Below are 19,259 nucleotides of genomic sequence, written 5' to 3'. Positions count from 1 at the left end.
GGATGCTGTTTACCATTAGGAGTGCTTTCAGCACCAATAGCCCAATAGCGACTTAAACCATTAGAACACTTATTCTTACCAGCTTTATTAAAATACAGTTGACATATAGCATTGCATAAGTTGAAGGTGTACAATGTGATAATTTAATACACTTATATATTGTGAGACCACAATAAGGTTGGCTAACACTTCCATCACCTCATATAATTACCTTCTTTTGTGTGTTTGGTGATAAAATGTACTCCTAGCAAGTTTCAAGTACATAATACAGCATCGTTAACTACAGTTGCTGTGTTGTATACTACACTTGATTCCCAGAGTTTATTCATCTTATAACTGGAAGTTTGTAGCCTTGACCATCATCTCCCTATTTCCCTACCCTCCAGCCCCTGGTAACTACCATCTACCTTCTGAGGTTGCCTGTTTTAGATTCCATATATTAATGAGAACATACAGTTTTTGCCTTTCTCACTTATTCCACTTAGTGAAAGGCCCTCAAAGGCAGAAAGGCAGAATTTCTGTCTTTTTTCTAGCTGAGTAATTTGGGTGTGTGTGCTTCCCCAATTCTTTATCTGTTCCTCTGCTGATGGACCTGTTTCCTTGTCTTGCCTATTCTGAGTAAGGCTGCAATGGACGTGGGAGTGCAGATATCCCTTTGAGACAGTGATTTCTTTCAGATAAATACCTAGAAATGGGATTGCTGGATCATATGGAAGTTCTGTTTTTAATTTTTTGAGGAACCTCCATGCCAAATTCCAGAGTGGCTGTACCAGTTTATATTCCCAACAGTCCATGAGAAGAACCTTTATTGAATATTTAGCAATTAGTGGAATGAGGAGGTCCCAGGATCAGTTCAACAGTTCAATGATGTTACAGATTTAGGATCTTTTCTTTTTTCAAAGGTCATCCTCCATCGATTGGCCTTTATGGTCCATTGTGCCTTGGTTTAAGGTTGGGATTATGGCTGTCAAATTGACAAGCATCACAAAATACCTGAAGTATCTCAAACAGAAAGGATGGGGATGGGGGCATAAAAGATCTTTTGCCTCATGCAGTTGTTTAAATCAGGGGAACAAGTCTTATTCACAGCTTCTCCGACAGATGTTACCTGGAATTGGGTAGCACGACCTGCTGCGATTAATCTCTGCAATATGCAGATTGTCCTGATTCATCACTAAGGGCCGGGATTCAGGCAGACTAAACAAAAATTGCGTATTATGCTACACAGGTATATTTCTGGTAATAGCCACCTTTTGTGGATTAGCCTGTTCACACAGGCATAGATACATCAAGTTCTGATTAAAGCAGCAGTGTTTTGAGAAAATTATAAACTGTATGTGTAAAAAGGATAAACCCTCTCCAAATTACCTAATCTCATGTTTCCAGCTCATGTTTCTGGCTCCAGTTATAGCAACACAAGGCAGCACAGGGCAGCGAAAATAGCATGGTCGGAGGAAGGCGGACCCTGACCCTGATTCCACGACTTATCACCTGTCACCTTGGAAAAGGTACTTAAGCCCTGCCCCTCACTTTTCTCAGTCGTAAAAGATGAAGATATTATCTTTCATGTTAAGGGAACTGTGAGGACTAAATGAGATAGTGAATGGAAATCATACAGATGTTTGATGACTAGTAAGTACAATTTGGCAGTTCCTGGGCTTGTGTGTAAGACAGCTGTTAGAAAAAATATTTCCTGCCCTCCAGGAGCTTAAGGGTAAGTGGGCAAACATTTGGAAGGGAAGTGTGTTAGAAGAAAAGGCATTAATACAATTAAGGGACATTTCTTTCAAATCGATATAAATTACGTTGCATACCAGCGGCTAAAAATAAACATTTGTTCACTACCCTACTGAGGATTACTTGATTAGGTCCTGATGTATCACTTGGAAATAATGGCTGTTTTCTAAATAATAAAACGGTCATAGAAATTATGAGGAAACTTCCAGCTAATTTGCTAATGGAGCACTGTTTCTATGGGGTGATTATTTATAGAGGTAAATTAAAACTGTGTGCTGTGAGAATAATCATTATAAAACAGGAGTTCACAGTTACTGAATACTTCTATCCCAAGTTTTGTTCCAAATACTTTACATGGATCAGCTCTTTCAAGCCCACAACAATCCCGTGAGGTGAGCAGTATTATCATCTCCATTTTTCTGATCAGAAAATGAGGACCAGAGAGGTTACACGACTGTCTCAAGGTTGCAAAGCTGGTCATAGACAAAAACCAGAATTTGAACTCAAGGATTCTGGCTCTGGAGCCCATGTTCCTGACAGCTCCACTGTACAGTCTTTCGTTGGAACCAGAGCTGGGATTAGCTGGTTCAGCTGTTGAAGCAAGGACAATACTAATTAGCCTGTCTCTATGAACAGGTGGCAGTTTGTCCTCAGGGACAGCTAAATAAGAAGGTTTAGTTTTGCTCTACCTGTTCAGGAACAGGATGTGGCTAAAGCTTGGATTCCTGATGGGGAGGGGTGGGGGAAGGGATGTTCCCATCACAGATGGGCCCAGATCACCCACCCTCGACCTCTTTAAATGGCTGCACTGTATGGGTAGGAGCAAGACTAGTGAATTCCATCTCTTCAACGGCCTTGTTGAAGCCAATAAATATTTGACTGAAACAAATACGAAGTTTAATTTCAGACATGGCAAGTTCAAACAAAACCTTGATATCAGAGTAGAAAAGAGAATTTGTTCTACCATGGGAAACAGTGTACCAAATACCCAAGTGCAAAAACAACTGTGCAGAAAGAAGACAAGTAACTTGAAGACACTTTATTAAGATCAAAGGTTTTCCATTACATTCATTTATAAATCTTTACTAGTTAAGACGAAAATAAATAATAAAAATCTAGATCTTCGAGAAGCTTTGAATAACAGTTTCTGTAAATCTGCAAAGATTACATGTTTTGTCGATTTTATATTACAATTTAGATACATTCAATCATTATACAATACCAGGAATGTCAGCCTTACATATATTAAGAACATTTATATGAGGAAGTAAAACAAGGGGGAAGAATATTTCAATTTCACCTTTTTATTTTTAACCGATTTGATAATCATGGGAGTACAGAATTTCCTTCTTGATCTTGGATTTTAAATATATGGACTTAAAAATACGAACATTCCTCTTCTCCACTGGTGGCTGACACTCTGTGCTAGGAGCCGGCTGCTCCAAAAACTAGTGCATGAGGAACCCCACACGCATCTCTGTAGGCGTTGGAGGTCTGGGTGCAGACACAGAGTCCAGGGCCTTTTGCTACAATTGTCAACAAGGCCGTGGCCCTGCCTAACTCAGTTTTAACCTAAGCTCTAAGCATCCACGTGGCCATATAAATATCACTTACAACACCATATAGACTATCTAATAAAAGATTCCTTATCATTTTTAAAAGAACATTGCTCGGCTCTAGTGTGAAAAGGGAGAACGGTCTGGACAGTTAGATTTTTAAATAACACCCCATTGCTACTGACAGCAAAAAGCACTCAGTTTCTACAACATTACACTTACCCTCTACCTCCACGGTAAAGAATGTGGACTGCCTAAATTATTCAGACCACTGCCTAGATAATTACATGTTTCCCATTACTCTTCGTACAGGAAGTCTTGATTTATAGGAAATTTTAGTCTGTGTTCAAAGAGGAATATATTCTACCCAAACTCTCTACGTAAGACTTGTATTTTCTTAGAGCAGCCATATAACTTTACGGCTTTAGCATCAGATCTGGGGACCCTTTTCCCCACTATCTTAAAAAACTAAATTGTTTGCTATTTAGTTAATAAACATAGAACTCGCTATTTGGATCATGTTAAGTAACATTTAGTCTGATTTTTTTAGTGTGTGTATCAAGGCTATTGCAGTAGAGTTTTTGTCTCTTTTCTAATGTGAAATCTGACCTGTCTGAAGGAAATCCAGTGGATAATGCTATGTCAGATGTGCCGTGCACATAGAACACGCTTGTGAGTCTGTGTATGAACAAAGGTCAAATATTTACATGGAATGTTGACCCTGACTTATACAACTATTTTAAGTTACGACATCTTTACATACAATTTACTTTACGAATAGCTCCATTTGATAATTAAAAAAATATGCCTTTCAAATATTTCATAAATATATAAAATTTCACTACATTCTATTTTTCTTTGAACATGACATCTAAACTCTCTTTACAAATGAACAAACAAAATATTTTCTGTTTGGAAGTTACAGATGCAGTGAGTTTTGATTGGCCGGGTCTTACTGCAGGCAAGAATGACATGACATGTTCTCTTATACAACTTATGGTCATTTTACGGTCTTGAGCTACGTGAATTGTTTGAAGTTCAGTAGTAACCAAGAAAAATGAGAGCCCATCTAAATATTTACAATACAAGAGTCTGTCTTAAAAGTCTAGAAAAATGGCAAGATTAGGATGGTATCTGACCAGTGTTAAGAATTATTTTGATGATGCCGAGGTAAGTTAACATTACATGAAAAGTTTTCTAAAATATGTCTTAGTGCAATTTAAATATATGATCATGGGGCGCCTGGGTGGTGCAGTCGGTTAAGCGTCCGACTTCAGCCAGGTCACGATCTCGTGGTCCGTGAGTTCGAGCCCCGCGTCGGGCTCTGGGCTGATGGCTCAGAGCCTGGAGCCTGTTTCCGATTCTGTGTCTCCCTCTCTCTCTGCCCCTCCCCCGTTCATGCTCTGTCTCTCTCTGTCCCAAAAAATAAATAAACGTTAAATATATGATCAATTGCACAGGTGAAAAATGATCACATTTTTAACTGTATCAGTTAAAACATCTACTTTTAGATGTAATGTAAAACATCTACTTTTAGAATAGGTATCACATTCTTACAATTTATTGGAAAAATCCAAAGCCAGCTAGAATCACCTCTTTGGTGACTCTAGAACTCCTGTTTGAGGATTGACAAATAAAAACGTCCTTTATAATCATTACTTGCCCCAAGATATTACCATCCTGATAAAGATTAATACCATAAGGAAAGGCTTTTAGTTACGGATATAATCATTTTTAAAAGTCCATCTTCCCTTCTTAAACATTTGGGTCACTGATATGTAGTCATAAAAAGGCCTTCTCAAGCTATAACATGAAGGCCACTGTGAATATATTGTATATATGTAAGAAAAAGGTTGCACTTTAAAATAATAAGGGGATGCCTTACTGTTAGCCTGGGTAAATCTATAATGACCCATCCAAAGAAGAGCAAAGATGTCCTGTTTCTTTGGAGCTGTTCAAGGCTGCTAACTTAATACCTTCAACTGCTAACCCACAAACTTGATGGCAGGGCCCATGTCTAAGACCAACTGAAGCACTGAACTCCAATATCTATTCTCTAGCTATTTCTCTCTAAAACGTCCAACCTCATCTTGGAGCTAGAACTGCATGTTAAAGACAATCAGAAGGTTCAAAGCTCTGCTCAGAATATGGTACTGTGCGGATTTTGATTTTGGATCTTATACTCAAATATTGTGTTTGAAATAAGGCTGTAAAAAGATACAAACAAAACCAGCATTCAGTTTTAACCAAGACTGCACATCTACAACAGTGATATAGATTAAAAAAAACCCTACCACCAAAATGGTAACTGATTCCATCATGCACTCTACAGAAAAGATGCTCATGGGACCTCCCTTAGTTATGAATGTAACCAGCTCACTGGAACCCAGTGGGTTTCTGTCTCTAACTTGTCAAAAGTTGTCTTTAGCTCATTGAATGCCACGGTGAGGTCATCATTTACTATAATTTTGTCAAAAAGATGGCCATATTGACTTTCCATTATCTGTGCAGATTTAATCATTTCCTGAAAGTCGTCTTCCTACAAAAGGAAGTAAAAAAAAAAAAAAAAAAAAAGGTTAACCAGGCAATCACACCACTTTAACGGATGCAAACATTTCCACAACTGGTTTACTGAATGCTATTCTGTATTCATTCTTTCATCTCAGCCACAAATGAAAATGACCCTCTTGAATGACAAGTTCTTCAGAGGTCATAGCTTCTAATACTCTCTCTCTGATCTGTTTGTAACTAAACTGCTCTGACAGAGTCAAAATTCCCACCTTTCCCAAAATTCGGGATTGTCAGTCACTAACTTATCATTACAGGGATGTTTTGCTCAATATAACATAAAGATCTATTCATAGAAGCACAAAAAAGCCATTACAGTACAATCACTCAAAATGTATGTGCCTGGATACAATCTATCTTTTATCGGTTTTTGGATCACACTGTCTACTACATCTTCCAAAGGCAGTGGCTACTGCACGTTCGATTTTGAGCAGCACTTATGTCTTCTTACTAAGCATCATTGTACTTACTGTAAAGGGCTTTGCAGCACCCTGGTCATCTCTGCTTGAGATTATCTTTGCATTTTTCCTTGTCTCCCTCAAACGCTCTATTGATGGAGGCTTTATAAATATCACGTAGGGCTTAAATTCTAGGGTCCTTAAGTGTTTCACTGTCTGCAAGGAAGAAAATCAGTTTTCTTACATTTCTTCATAATGTCATGAGTGAATTTTATAGTCAAACTGAAGTTTCTTTCAAAGGAGAAAATTCCTTAAAATTATCTAATTCAGGCCAGTAGCTCTTTCAACATATTATTCAATTCATTGTTGACAATAAATATTAATATCAATAAGTTATGTATGAATATATGTTAATGATAATAAGTAATATAGAATTTGAATAAATTATTAATTAACGAATATCAGTATTAATGAATACCCCTGAAAAGATGTCGGAGCATAGAATTTGCCTTTTAAAATGTTTTGAAATGTTATAATACTGAACAGAAGCAGCTAAAAATATCATAAAACTGGTTTTTAAATCAAATACTTAAAGGATGCTGTTGAGTTAAAAAGCTGTCTGCACATGAAAGTCTTCCAAACATCCCATGTAAGCCTTTTCCTGATCTCACACGAGTTCTCCTTTTGTCCTTCTGTCCTTCAGAGTGTCCTAAAAGGGCAAGCTTCCTGCTCTCCATGAAGCTTGTCAACACTTCCCCGTCAATATTTTATATTATTTACACTATGCTTCTGAGGACTCATCTGCAGTCAAGGGGGATTGGTAAAGGGGTGGGAGTTAAGGGATACTCTTGAGCCATAGTCAGAGCCTCCCTAGAATGTGAATACAAATCACAGACTCCCCTGAGGAGTTAGGCAGACAGGTTATGTGGGGTGGGGTTGGGGAGAGATGGGCTGTATGGCTGGTGAGGCTCTGTGGACATATTGCTGGAACCACACTGAGGGACTTGGACACAACCAGAGCCAGGGCTCCGGCAGAGAGGGGTTGTATAAGCAGAAGCATCCTATTCCTCACCGGCGCCCAAGTTAAGGAGTCAATCACCCTACTGATTCTTGGGACTCTTTTTACTTCAGACTCATCTCTCTGAAGAGAAGCCAAGGGCTTCTTTGGGTCATTATGGCTCTTGGAGGTTATGCACCCTAAAGTGTACCCATCAGTGAAGTGAGAATCTGTGATCCCTGGGTAACAAGGAAAATGCTATGGGTTGGATCTCTGCTGGAGGATATGTGGTTCGACAAGAACTGAATGGCTTCATCCACTGGCACCCTCAGTCCAAAGTGTTCACAAGCGTTCCCAGGATGCCGGCAAAGATCTCCCTGACAGCTGCGAGCAGGGTCTCGTTCAGTATAATTCCTGAGAGACGCCCCACAGCTCTACGTGGGGGGCTTACACTTCTAGGACATGTATAGAGTCAAACTCGAAGAAAGAGGGCCAAGAACCAAAATGTCCATTGTAAAAATTACAAACACTTATAATAATACATGATACTTAAGAATACAGTATACTTGGGGTGTGCCTGGGTGGCTCAGTCGGTTAAGCGTCTGACTTCAGCTCAGGTCATGATCTCGCAGTTCATGAGTTCAAGCCCTGCATCAGGCTCTGTGCTGACAGCTCAGAGCCTGGAGCCTGCTTCAGATTCTGTCTCTCTCCCTCTCAATCCGTACCAGCCCCGCCCACCTCTCTCATGCTCTCTCTCTCTCAAAAATAAACATTAAAAACAGTTCGTTGTTCACTTACGTGAGGCTGCACGTCCAACAAACAAACTTTGTTTTTCGCCAGGACAGAACGAACTGAGTCAATGCTTGTGCCGTAGTAATTGTTTTTATATTCCCCATATTCAATAAACCTGTAGGAAATCGGACATGTGTCAGAGCCATTTGCGAATTAATTATACACATAAGTGGAAAGACATAATTCATATGTATAAATGATATTCTTGCTGAACATGTAATTTTCTTTTACTGTGTTCAATAAAATAAATAGGGCCAAGTACTCCAGAATGTCAATTTAAAAAAATCTTTTATTTTACATTTTCACATCAGTAACACTTGCTTGTATTACACTGAAACAGAAAAAAGTACTTTAGTCCACCAGTACTCTGTTTGCCATCACCTCTTTTTCAGAACTAATGCAATGCAATAAAACAGTGAATAAACCAAACAATAGAAACTACTGAAATTTCACCATGCGCTACGGAATAACCAAGCTCAGCTTTAGAACTACAGCGGGAACTGGTTGGTGGCTAATGGAACCAGGGCAGCCGATTATGTGCTATAAAAACACAATCGCCGTGCCAAACGTGGAAAAAAGCATTTTGATGTTTCAATAAAATCCCCAAATCCTACACTAAAACACACATTGCTCCCCAACACCCTCCATTATCCATGCTTAAAGCAAATGGAAGACCTGGGGAGGTGGAGGAAGCCGAGCTGGCCAGGGGATTTAGTACAAGCAAGGCGATTAACATTATTTTAATTTTTTTTTTTTTTTTGAAGAGTCAGTGAGGGAGAGAAGTGTGTGTGGAGGAGAGTGTGGACGTAGGGATCGATGACATAGCTGTTAGTTTTCTGAAATAAAATTCTATTCACATATGTTAAGATTCAATTAGTTGAGGTCACAATAACATACTAGGAACATTCCCTCATTTTTCAAAATAATTCCTACACACTTAACTCACCACAAACACAGCAGCTCTAGGTTATTAAAAAATTACAGGTGAAGATTGGTAACGAGTGTTATCACCTTCTTATCAGTTTCAAATATTATAAAACTGAAAATATATTTCAAATGGCTCAGTTGCCTAAAACTGGACACGTAGGCACATGCTTAAAAACAATGGTTACACAAAAAAAAACTTCCACATACTTGTTATTTTGTACATCTGTCTCAAACAAATGCTTGGAAATGAAAATATATTCCACACCGTCACTCTCCTGGCTTCTTCTTGCTCTGGTAGTGTCTGTGATTTAATTAAAAAGAGTTTACAAAAGTCTGTATCAACCATCCTGAGGAACATACTGAAAAAGAAATCATCATGTATTAAAAGTGCTTTTTCATAAACCAGACTTAAAAACTTACAAGAAAGCCAATTAGCCAGTAAAGTGTCATTAATTCAGAATTTCCATCGATATAAAAACATATTGAAGATCGATTCAAAATTAAACTGCATTGTGTCTGTGCTATTCATGATCTTGAAGGTGCTCTAATATGTTAATTAAATAAAAAGTTATCTTAACCCTCGAGGAAAAACTCATTTCTTTCGCAGATAATATGCTTATTATCATATTTATTATCATATTCACTGAAGCAAGTCTAACGCCCACTAGGTTGTAAGATAAACTCTGAAATGACTTTACTCTCTTCTACACACAGCAGATAGGAAGGATGCCATCAATAACTGAACGAAGTCAAAGATCTCCAGGTGCCATTCATTCCTCCTTTGCAAAAGTATAAACACCTTCTTAGAATACTACTGAACTCCCAAACATTCAGTAATTTTACCTATTTGCTACTAAATTATAATGGAGGAGAAAACACAAGGACTAATTTTAAAACGAGAACCAAACCTAAGGAGTTGCAGTGCCGATATGGCACGTGAAAGACTGACTACGGCCCATCTTTCCTACTGATTACAACTAAAAACTCTGCGCCCAAGACAAACTATCCGAGCACTTTTATTTATTTTTTATTATTATTTAAAAATGTTTATTCATTTTTGAGAGACAGAGACAGCCCACAAGTGGGACAGGGGCAGAGAGAGAGAAGGAGACACCGAATCCGAAGCAGGCTCCAGGCTCTGAGCTGTCAGCACAGAGTGCGACATGGGGCTCGAACCCCTGAACCATGAGTTCAGAACCCGAGCCGAAGTTGGATGCTTAACTGACTGAGCCACCCAGGCGCCCCCTGCCCCCCCCCCCCCAGCACTTTTAAAATAAATAAAGCAGGCTGTGTAGGGAAATCAACAGGCGTGGGGCAGAGTTTTAACTTTTATTTCCTCTTTGTTTTGCCCTGAGGGTGGGAACAATCACAGAGCATCATGGTGTTATGTGTGACTAAATTGCAGTGTAGGAGCCCTTATTAAGAAAAAACAAAAAAGTCCTTAAAAACTGAAGTGTGTGGAGGTAATCCAGGAAGATTGGAGGAGATATTCTAATCCTGAGTAGGAAGGAATACTAGCTGAAGAAAAAACCCTGAGCTATATGCATGCAGTTTGGACTCCAGCTAACAGAGCAACATTTTACAACAGAGTTTAGGACACAGAAGTGTCAGCCTAACCCCTCAATAACAGCAGCACAGAACACATCCAAACCAACATAGAAAAGGCTTATTAGAAAACTGAGCTGAGATGTGAACTCTGTACACAAGTATCAGACTCCCCCGAACTACATGTGACAGAGATGACCCAAACCAGTGTAGCAAGAGGTTTAGAGAACTGAACTGAGATTTAAACCACAACTCACAATGAGACAGAACTTATAGTCTAAACATAAAGTGGTTGATTACTTGCTAAAGTAAAAACATTCTCCAGAATGTTGATTCCCCTATATAGTCTGCTTGCTTTACTCATTTTCAAAGTGCTCAGACAGTTGTCCTGGGGCCAGAGTTTTTAGTTGTAATCAGCAGGAAGGATGGGCTGCTTGCCATATTCACACTGCAACTCCTCAGGTTTTTTGTTTTTTTACATTTATTTATTTTGAGAGAGAGAGAGCGCATGTGAGCAGGAGAGGGGCAGAGAAAGAGGGAGAGAGAGAATCCAAAGCAGGCTCCATGCTGTTAGTGCAGAGTTCGATGTGGGGGTCAATCGCATGAACCATGAGATCATGACCTGAGCTGAAATCAAGAGTCAGATGTTTGAGCCACCCAGGAGCCCATTTATTTCTAAAGTTAATCCTGTATTTTCTGTTCCATTATAAGCAGGACCTAGAGTTGATACAACATTGCATTCATAATATCCAGGATGCAATTAGGGGTGCCTGGGTGGCTCAGTCGGTTAAGTGTCAGACTTTGGTTCAGGTCATGATCTCACAGTTCGTGAGTTCAAGCCCCGCGTTGGGCTCTGTGCTGACAGCTCAGAGCCTGGAGCCTGCCTCAGAATCTGTCTCTCTCTCTCTCTCTGCCCCTCCCCCAGTCACTCACTCTCTCTCTCTCTCTCTCTTCTCAAAAATAAAGATTAAAAAAACTTAAAAGAAATTATTCAACATAAAAAAAAACACACATAAAATAGGACCAGTTCTCAAGGGGAAAATGATAGATGGCAACTCTGAATGAACAACAAGTTAGGACTATCAAGCAAAGAATAAGGCAACTATTACAACTGTGTTTTATAAGGTAAAGGACAATACACCTGAAATGAACGAAGATATGCACTCTTAGAGAAATGGAAACTATAAAGAAGAACCAAGTGGAAATTTTGGAACTGAAATATACAATATCTAACAGAAACAAATCACCAAGTGGGCTCAGCAGCAGAATGGAGATGACAGAGAAAAAAAAAACCAGTGAACTTGAAGTAGGTCAATAGAAATTATAAAATCTGAGCAACAAAGAAAAAAAGACTGAAAAGATATAAATGGAGCCCCAGGGACCTGTATAACGTATGTGTAATTCGGATGCCAGAAGGAGATGAAAAAGAGATTGAGGCAAAAAAAAAATGTATTAGCCAAAAACTGCTAAAATTTGGTGAAGACATAATGTTTACAAATTCCCAAAGTTACCACAAATCTCAAATAGGATAAGTTCAGAGAAAAATCATGCCTAGACACTAAAACCAAAGTACTAACAGCCAAAGATACAGAAAAACATTTTGAAAGCATCTAGAAAATCCAATACAGTACATGTGAGGAATACTGATTCCAGATTTATTATATTATTATAAATCATAAAAACAAGAACTCAATGAAATAATATCTACACTTAAGGTACTGAAAGAAAAGAATTTCACCCAAAATATCCTTCAGGAGAAAAAGGCAAAATAAACACCTTGTTAGAAGAGAAACCAAGAAAATTTATCAGCAGATGTGTTCTAAAAGAATATTCAAGGAAGATTTTAGGCTAAAAGGAAATGTTAAGAATGAAATCTATATCTTCAAGGAATGAAGAGCAACAGAAAGAATGAATAGAAATAGAAGTTTGCTTTTTTCCTCTGAAGTTCCTTAAAATACGTATTAAAATATATTTATATATGTATATATTATATATACATATACAACTGATTTAAAAGTTTTAATATTATCTGGTAGAGTTTCCAATGTATGCAAACATGATATATTTGTCAATTACCACAAAAAGGACTACATAATTGAAAGGTTTCTATATTTTATGTGAAATGGCATGAAGATAACTCTGAATGATTAGGTATAAGCATGTTGTAATCCCTACAGCAACCAGTAACAAGTAATACAAAGACATATAAGCAGAGAGCAAATAGGTAAACTGAAATGGAACGTTAAAAACCATTCTAATAATAATAATAATAATAATAATAATAATAATAAAAATAATGAATAACAGTAGAAAAGAAATAAAAAGCAGAAGGTAAAGGATAAACAGAAAAACAATAAATAGTAGCTTAAATTTAATCATTTTCTTTTTTTTTATTTATTTATTTTTTTTTAATTTTTTTTTCAACGTTTTTATTTATTTTTGGGACAGAGAGAGACAGAGCATGAACGGGGGAGGGGCAGAGAGAGAGGGAGACACAGAATCGGAAACAGGCTCCAGGCTCCGAGCCATCAGCCCAGAGCCTGACGCGGGGCTCGAACTCCCGGACCGCGAGATCGTGACCTGGCTGAAGTCGGACGCTTAACCGACTGCGCCACCCAGGCGCCCCAAATTTAATCATTTTCATAATTCGGGAAATGTTAATTGGTTTGTATACTCCAATCAAAAGGCAGAGATAGAAAGGGTGAAAAAGACCCTAGTACATGCTGTCTATTAAGTCTATAAGAAAGACACATTAACTACAAAGACACAGATAAGTTGAAAGTGAGCAGATGGAAGATAGTACATATACCATGTAAACAGTAAGCATAAGGCAGCTGAAGTGGCTACTTTAATACCAGATAAGAGATTCCAAGAAAAAGAGTATTACCAGAGATAAAGAAGAACACTTCATAATGATAAAAGAGAAAATTATGAGAATTATAAATTTGTACACACATAATAACAAAACTTTAAAATACATGATGCAAAAAGTGGCTGAGTTAAATGAAGAAATGGGCAATTTCACAACCAGAATAAGAGATTTTAATGCCTCTCAACAACTGATAGAACTAGACAAAGTATCAGTAAGACACAGGTGACCTAAACACTACCACCGACCTTTGGAGCCTAATTAATACCTATGTAACACTACATCCAATACATGCAGAATACACATTCTTTTCAGGTGTACATGATGCGTTTGTCAAAAGGAAGATCATATGCTTGGCCAATAAAAAGTCCCAACAAATTTAAAAGAACCCAAATCATAAAAGAGTAAATTCTCTAGCCATAACATAATTAAAAACCAGTAATAAGATATCTAGGAAAATCTCAAATATCTGAAAATTAAATAACACACTTCTAAATAAAGATTCAAAGATGAAATAATATTGTGAAGGACATAACAAGGAATATACAACCTATTACAGTTACAGGATGGAACATGGTGCAAAGCAGGAAACTTATACCTTTAAATGCTTATATTAAAAAAGAAGATCTAAACTCTATGACTGAAAGTTCATCTTAAAATATGCTAGAAAGAGGGGCACCTCGGTGGCTCAGTAGGTAAAGCATCTGACTCTTGGTTTCACCTCAGGTCATGAATCTCACTTTCATGAGTTCGAGCCCCACATCAGACTCTGCACTGACAGTACAGAGCTTGCTTGGGATACTGTCTCTCCCTCTCTCTCTGCCCTGCCCCCACTCCTGCGGTCTCTCTCAAAATAAATAAATAAACTTTTAAGATGTTGCTACAAAGAAAACATCACAGTACACCCAAACCAAGGAGAAGAGAATAATAACAGAAATTAATACAAAAAAAAAAAAAAAAAAAGACAATAAAGAAAAACAACAAAATTTAAAAACCTAATTACAGTGATCAAGAAAAAGAGAACAGGGATGCCTGGGGGAATCAGTCTTTCTCTCATGTTTTCTCTCTCTTTCTCAACATAAATAAACAAAGATCTTTCTTTTAAAAAAAGAAAAACAGGGGCGCCTGGGTGGTGCAGTCGGTTAAGCGTCCGACTTCAGCCAGGTCACGATCTCGCGGTCCGGGAGTGAGCCCCGCTTCAGGCTCTGGGCTGATGGCTCAGAGCCTGGAGCCTGTTTCCGATTCTGTGTCTCCCTCTCTCTCTGCCCCTCCCCCGTTCATGCTCTGTCTCTCTCTGTCCCAAAAATAAATAAACGTTGAAAAAAAAAATTAAAAAAAAAAAGAAAAACAAAGACCACCAATATAAAAAATGAAAAATGAGTTATTATCAGAGATCCTATGGACACTAAAAAGGATTAGAGAATATTATGCATTACTTTATGCCAACATATTTGACAATTTAGATGAAATAGATACATTTCTTGAAAAGTATAAAGAATCAAAATTGAAACAAGAGGAGGCAAAATATCTGAATAGCATGTCAAATAAATCAAACTTATTTTTTAAAACCTTCCCCCAAAGAAAATTCCAGGCCTAGATGGCTAATGAAGTCTATCCACCATTTAAGAATGAAATAACACAAATCTTACATCAACATATTTTTGCATAAAGAGGAATCACTGCTTAATTCATTTTATGATATTAGTACAAACTAATTGCACAACCTATCAAAGACATTAGAAAACATTACAGACCAATCTCCATCAAAAGTTTAGATGCAAAAGTCCTCAACAAAATTATTAGCAAGTTAAATTCAGCAATATATTTTTTAAAAAGATAAGAGATCATAACCAAGTAGAGTTTATCTCGTGAATAAAAAGTTGGCTGAACATTTGGAAATCAATGGAATTCACCATATTAACAGAATGAAGGATAATACATCATCATTTCAATGAATCTAGAAAAATCACCAGACAAAAACTCAGTGCCCATTCATGACAAAAAGCATCTGCAAACTAGGATTCACAGGGAATGCCCTCAAATAAATAAAGGGCATTGATGAGTAAACATCACACTTAATGGTGAAAGAGGGAGTTGTTTTCCCTTGAGATCAGGAACAAGGCAAGTCTGCTAAGTAACAACGTAAAATATAACTTGAAATGGATCAAGACCTAAGTGTAAAATGTAAAATTATAAAACTTCTAGAAAAAGCAGAGTGTCTTTGTGACCCTGAGACATAAAAGATTTTTAGATAGAACATAAGCACAAAACATGATAAGTGAGACTTTGTCAAAATTAAAAACTTTTGGTCTTTGTAAAACACCAGTAGAAAATGAAAAGTTAACCCACAGACTGGAAGGAATATGTGTATAACTTATTTATCATATAAAGGACATGTATCCAGAATAAAGAATTCCCAAAACCCAATGAGACAATGCAATTTTTTAGACGTCTATTTATTTCGAGAGAGCACACAAGCAGGGGAGGGGCAGAGAGAGAGAGAGAGAGAGAGAGAGAGAGAGAGAGAGAGAGAATCGCAAGCAGCCTCTGTGCTGTCAGTGCAGAGCCCAACGTGAGGCTCTATGTCATGAACTGTGAGATCGTGACCTGAGCTGAAATTAAGAGACTCACTCTTAACTGACTGAGGCCCTCTGACAATGCATTTTTTTTTAAATGGCAAACTATTTGAATAGGCATTTTGCCAAAGGTGCATAAATGACTGGGTCCACAAAATGACACTCAATATCATTAGTTATCAATTAAATGCAAATTGAAGTACAATGAAATAGCACTACACACATACAAGCATACCTCGTTTTACTGTGTTTTATTTTGCTTCACAGATATTTTTTTTTCTTTTAAACAAACTGAAGGTTTGTGGCAACCCTGTGTCAAGCATCAGCATCATTTTTCCAACAGCATTTGCTCACTTTGTGTCTCTGTCACATTTTGGTAATTCTCACGATATTTCCAACTTTTTCATTATTATATCTGTTATTGTAACCAGTGATCTTTGACGTTACTATTGCAGTTGTTCTGGCAATAAGATGGCGAGCTTAATCAACAAACGGTGTGTGTGTTCTGGCTGCTCCACTGGCTGCCCATTGCCTGATCTCTCCCCGTCTCCTCGGGCCTCCCTATTCCCTGAGACACAACAATATTGAAATTAGGCCAATGAATAACTCTACAATTGCCTCTAAGTGTTCAAGTGCAAGGAAGGGCTGTATGGCTCCCACTTTCAGTCAAAAGCTAGACACGATTAAGCCTAGGGAGGAAGGCACGTGGAAAGCTGAGACAGGCTGAAAGCTAGGCCTCTTGCACCGAACAGTCAAGTTGTGAATGCAAAAGAAAAATTCTTGAAGGAAATGAAAAGTGCTACTCCAGTGAATCGGCCTTATTGCTGACTTGGAGAGAAGAGCCAACCAGCCACAACAGTCCTGTAAGCCCAAGCCCGACTCCCTTCAATTCTATGAAGGCAGCGAGAGGGGAGGAAGCTGCAGAAGGAAAGTGTGAAGCCAGCAGAGGTTGTCCCTGACGTTTAAGGAAACAAGTCATCTCTGTCACAGAAAAGTGCAGGGTGAAGCAGCAGATGCTGATGTAGAAGCTGCAGCAAGTTACCCAGAAGACCCAGCTGAGATAGATCATTAATGAAGGTGCCTACACCAAGTGGATTTTCACTGTAAATCAAACAGCCTTAGACTGGAAGAAGGTGCCATCTAGGCTTTCACAGCTAGAGAGGAGAAGTCAATGCCTGGCTCCAGAGCTCTAAAGGACAGTCTACCTCGTTAGGGGTGAATGTCATTGATGGCTTTAAAGCTGAAGCCAATGTTCACTGGCTGTTCTGAAAATCCCAGCGCCCTTAAGAATTATGGAAAATGTACTCTGCCTGTACTCTATAAATGGAACAACAAAGCCTGTTTATCAGCACCTCTGTTTCCAACATGGTTTACTGGATGTTTTAAGCCCACTGTTCAAAGCTAGTGCTCAGATTCTTTCTGAAATACTACGAAAGCACCTTGTCACCAAGAGCTCGGATGGAGATGTAAAACGAGACTAATGCTGTTTTCAAGCCTGCTAACACAACATCCATTCTGCAGTCCATGGATCAAGGAGTAATTCTGACTTTCAATTCTTACTAAGAAGTACATTTTTGTAAGGCTATGGCTGCCATAGATAGTGACTTCTCTGACGGATTTGGGCAAAATAAGTTGAAAACTGAATTATGGAAAGATAACTTTCTGGAAAGAGTTCACACTAGATGCTGTTAAGAACATTTGTGATTCATGTGAAGAGATCAAAATATCAACATTAACAGTTAGGAAGAAGTCAATTCCAATACTCATGAATGACTTTGAGGGGTTCAAGCCTTGAGTGGAGAAAGTCACTGCAGCTGGGGTGTAAATAGCGGGAGAATTGGAATTAGAAGTGGAGCCTGAAGATGGGGCCGAATTGCTGCCACCTTGTGATCAAACTTTAATGGATGAGGAGTTGCTTCTTACGGATGAGCAAAGAAAGTGGTTTCTGGATCTGGAATCTACCCCTGTGAAGATGCTGTGAAGACTGTTGAAATGACAACAGAGGACTGAGAATGCTACATACACTCAGCTGATAAAGCAGCACAGTATTTGAGAGGATCAAGTCCAACTTGGGGAGAAGTTCTACTGTGGGTCAAATGCTATCGAACACCAACCACTGCATGCTACAGAGAAAGTGTTTGTGAAAGGAAGAGTCAATAATGTGGCAAACTTCACTGTTGTCTTATTTTAAGAAGTTGCCACAGCCACCCCTGCCTTCAGGAGCCACCAACCTCAGCGCAAAACCCTCCCCCCAGAAAAAAAAATGACTTGCTGAAAGCTCAGAGGACAGTAGCATTTTTTTAGCAATAAAGTATTTTAAAATTAAGATATGTACTTTTTTTGGCCTTAATGCTACTGCACACTTAATAGATTACAGTATAATCATAAATTTTATTTTTTTAAGCATAACTTTTATATGTACTGAGAAACCAAAAAGTTCATTTGACCCACTTCATTGCAATATTCACTTTATTGTGGTGGTCTGGAACTGAACCTGTAATCCCTCTGAGACGTGTCTGTATCACGCTGAGAAAAATTTAAAAGGCTGACTCTAATACCCTCCAGCTCTACCCACGTTGCTGCAAATGGAAGGATTTCATTCTTTCTCGTTGCCAAGTAGTATTCCATTGTATGTATAAACCATATTTTATTTAAGTGAAATAAGTCAGTCAGAGAAATACAGATATCACATATTTTCACTCATATGTGGAATTTGAGAAACTTAACAGAAGACTATGGGGGAAGGGAATGGGAAAACATTGTTAAAAACAGAGAGGGAGGGAGGCAAACCATAAGAGACTCTTAAATACAGAGAAAAAACTGAGAGTTCATGGGGAGGGGTGGGGGAGAGGGGGAAATGGGTGATGGACATTGAGGAGGGTACTTGTTGCGACGAGCGCTGGGTGTTGTACGTAAGCGATGAGTCACGGGAATCTACCCCCAAAACCAAGAGCACATGGCATAGACTGTATGTTAGCCAACTTGACATTATATATAAATAATAAATCAAAATAAATTAAAAAATAAAAGGCTGAATATACGAAGTGTTGGCAAAGAGGTAGAACAACTAGATCTGGCATACACTGCCAGGGTTGTAAAATGGTATAACCACTTCAGAAATGGTTTGGTAAGGTCTTACAAAATTACCTATGTCCCAGCCATTCTACTCCTACTTTTTACCCAACAGAAACAAAAACATATATTCATCAAAATATCTAGCTTATAGGTTTATTTGTAATAACCCAAAATGGGGGGAACCCCCAAGGATCCATTAAAAGGTGAATGGATGGATCA

The 19,259-nt window shown here is 38.3% G+C and overlaps 1 protein-coding gene across 6 annotated transcripts in view; it reads right to left on the bottom strand.

The window, feature by feature from the left end:
* Nucleotides 1-4,797: 4,797 nt before the first annotated feature.
* The window catches only part of MPP7 (MAGUK p55 scaffold protein 7), a 293,878-nt gene continuing 279,416 nt past the window's right edge, over nucleotides 4,798-19,259 (bottom strand). For all 6 annotated transcript variants that reach the window (XM_086714674.1, XM_086714672.1, XM_086714677.1 and 3 more), the window contains 4 exons: nucleotides 9,183-9,276; nucleotides 8,055-8,163; nucleotides 6,332-6,475; nucleotides 4,798-5,832 (listed from right to left, as the gene is read on the bottom strand). In XM_086714674.1, the coding sequence (XP_086570800.1) occupies nucleotides 5,653-5,832; nucleotides 6,332-6,475; nucleotides 8,055-8,163; nucleotides 9,183-9,276 (527 nt within the window). In that variant the 3' untranslated portion in view covers nucleotides 4,798-5,652. The remainder of the gene's footprint in view (nucleotides 5,833-6,331; nucleotides 6,476-8,054; nucleotides 8,164-9,182; nucleotides 9,277-19,259) is intronic.

Source organism: Puma concolor, chromosome B4 (assembly GCF_028749965.1).
Source record: "Puma concolor isolate L17-30 chromosome B4, mPumCon1.1.hap2, whole genome shotgun sequence".
NCBI classification, from domain to species: domain Eukaryota; kingdom Metazoa; phylum Chordata; class Mammalia; order Carnivora; family Felidae; genus Puma; species Puma concolor.
This window is presented reverse-complemented; position numbering and strand designations above follow the sequence as displayed.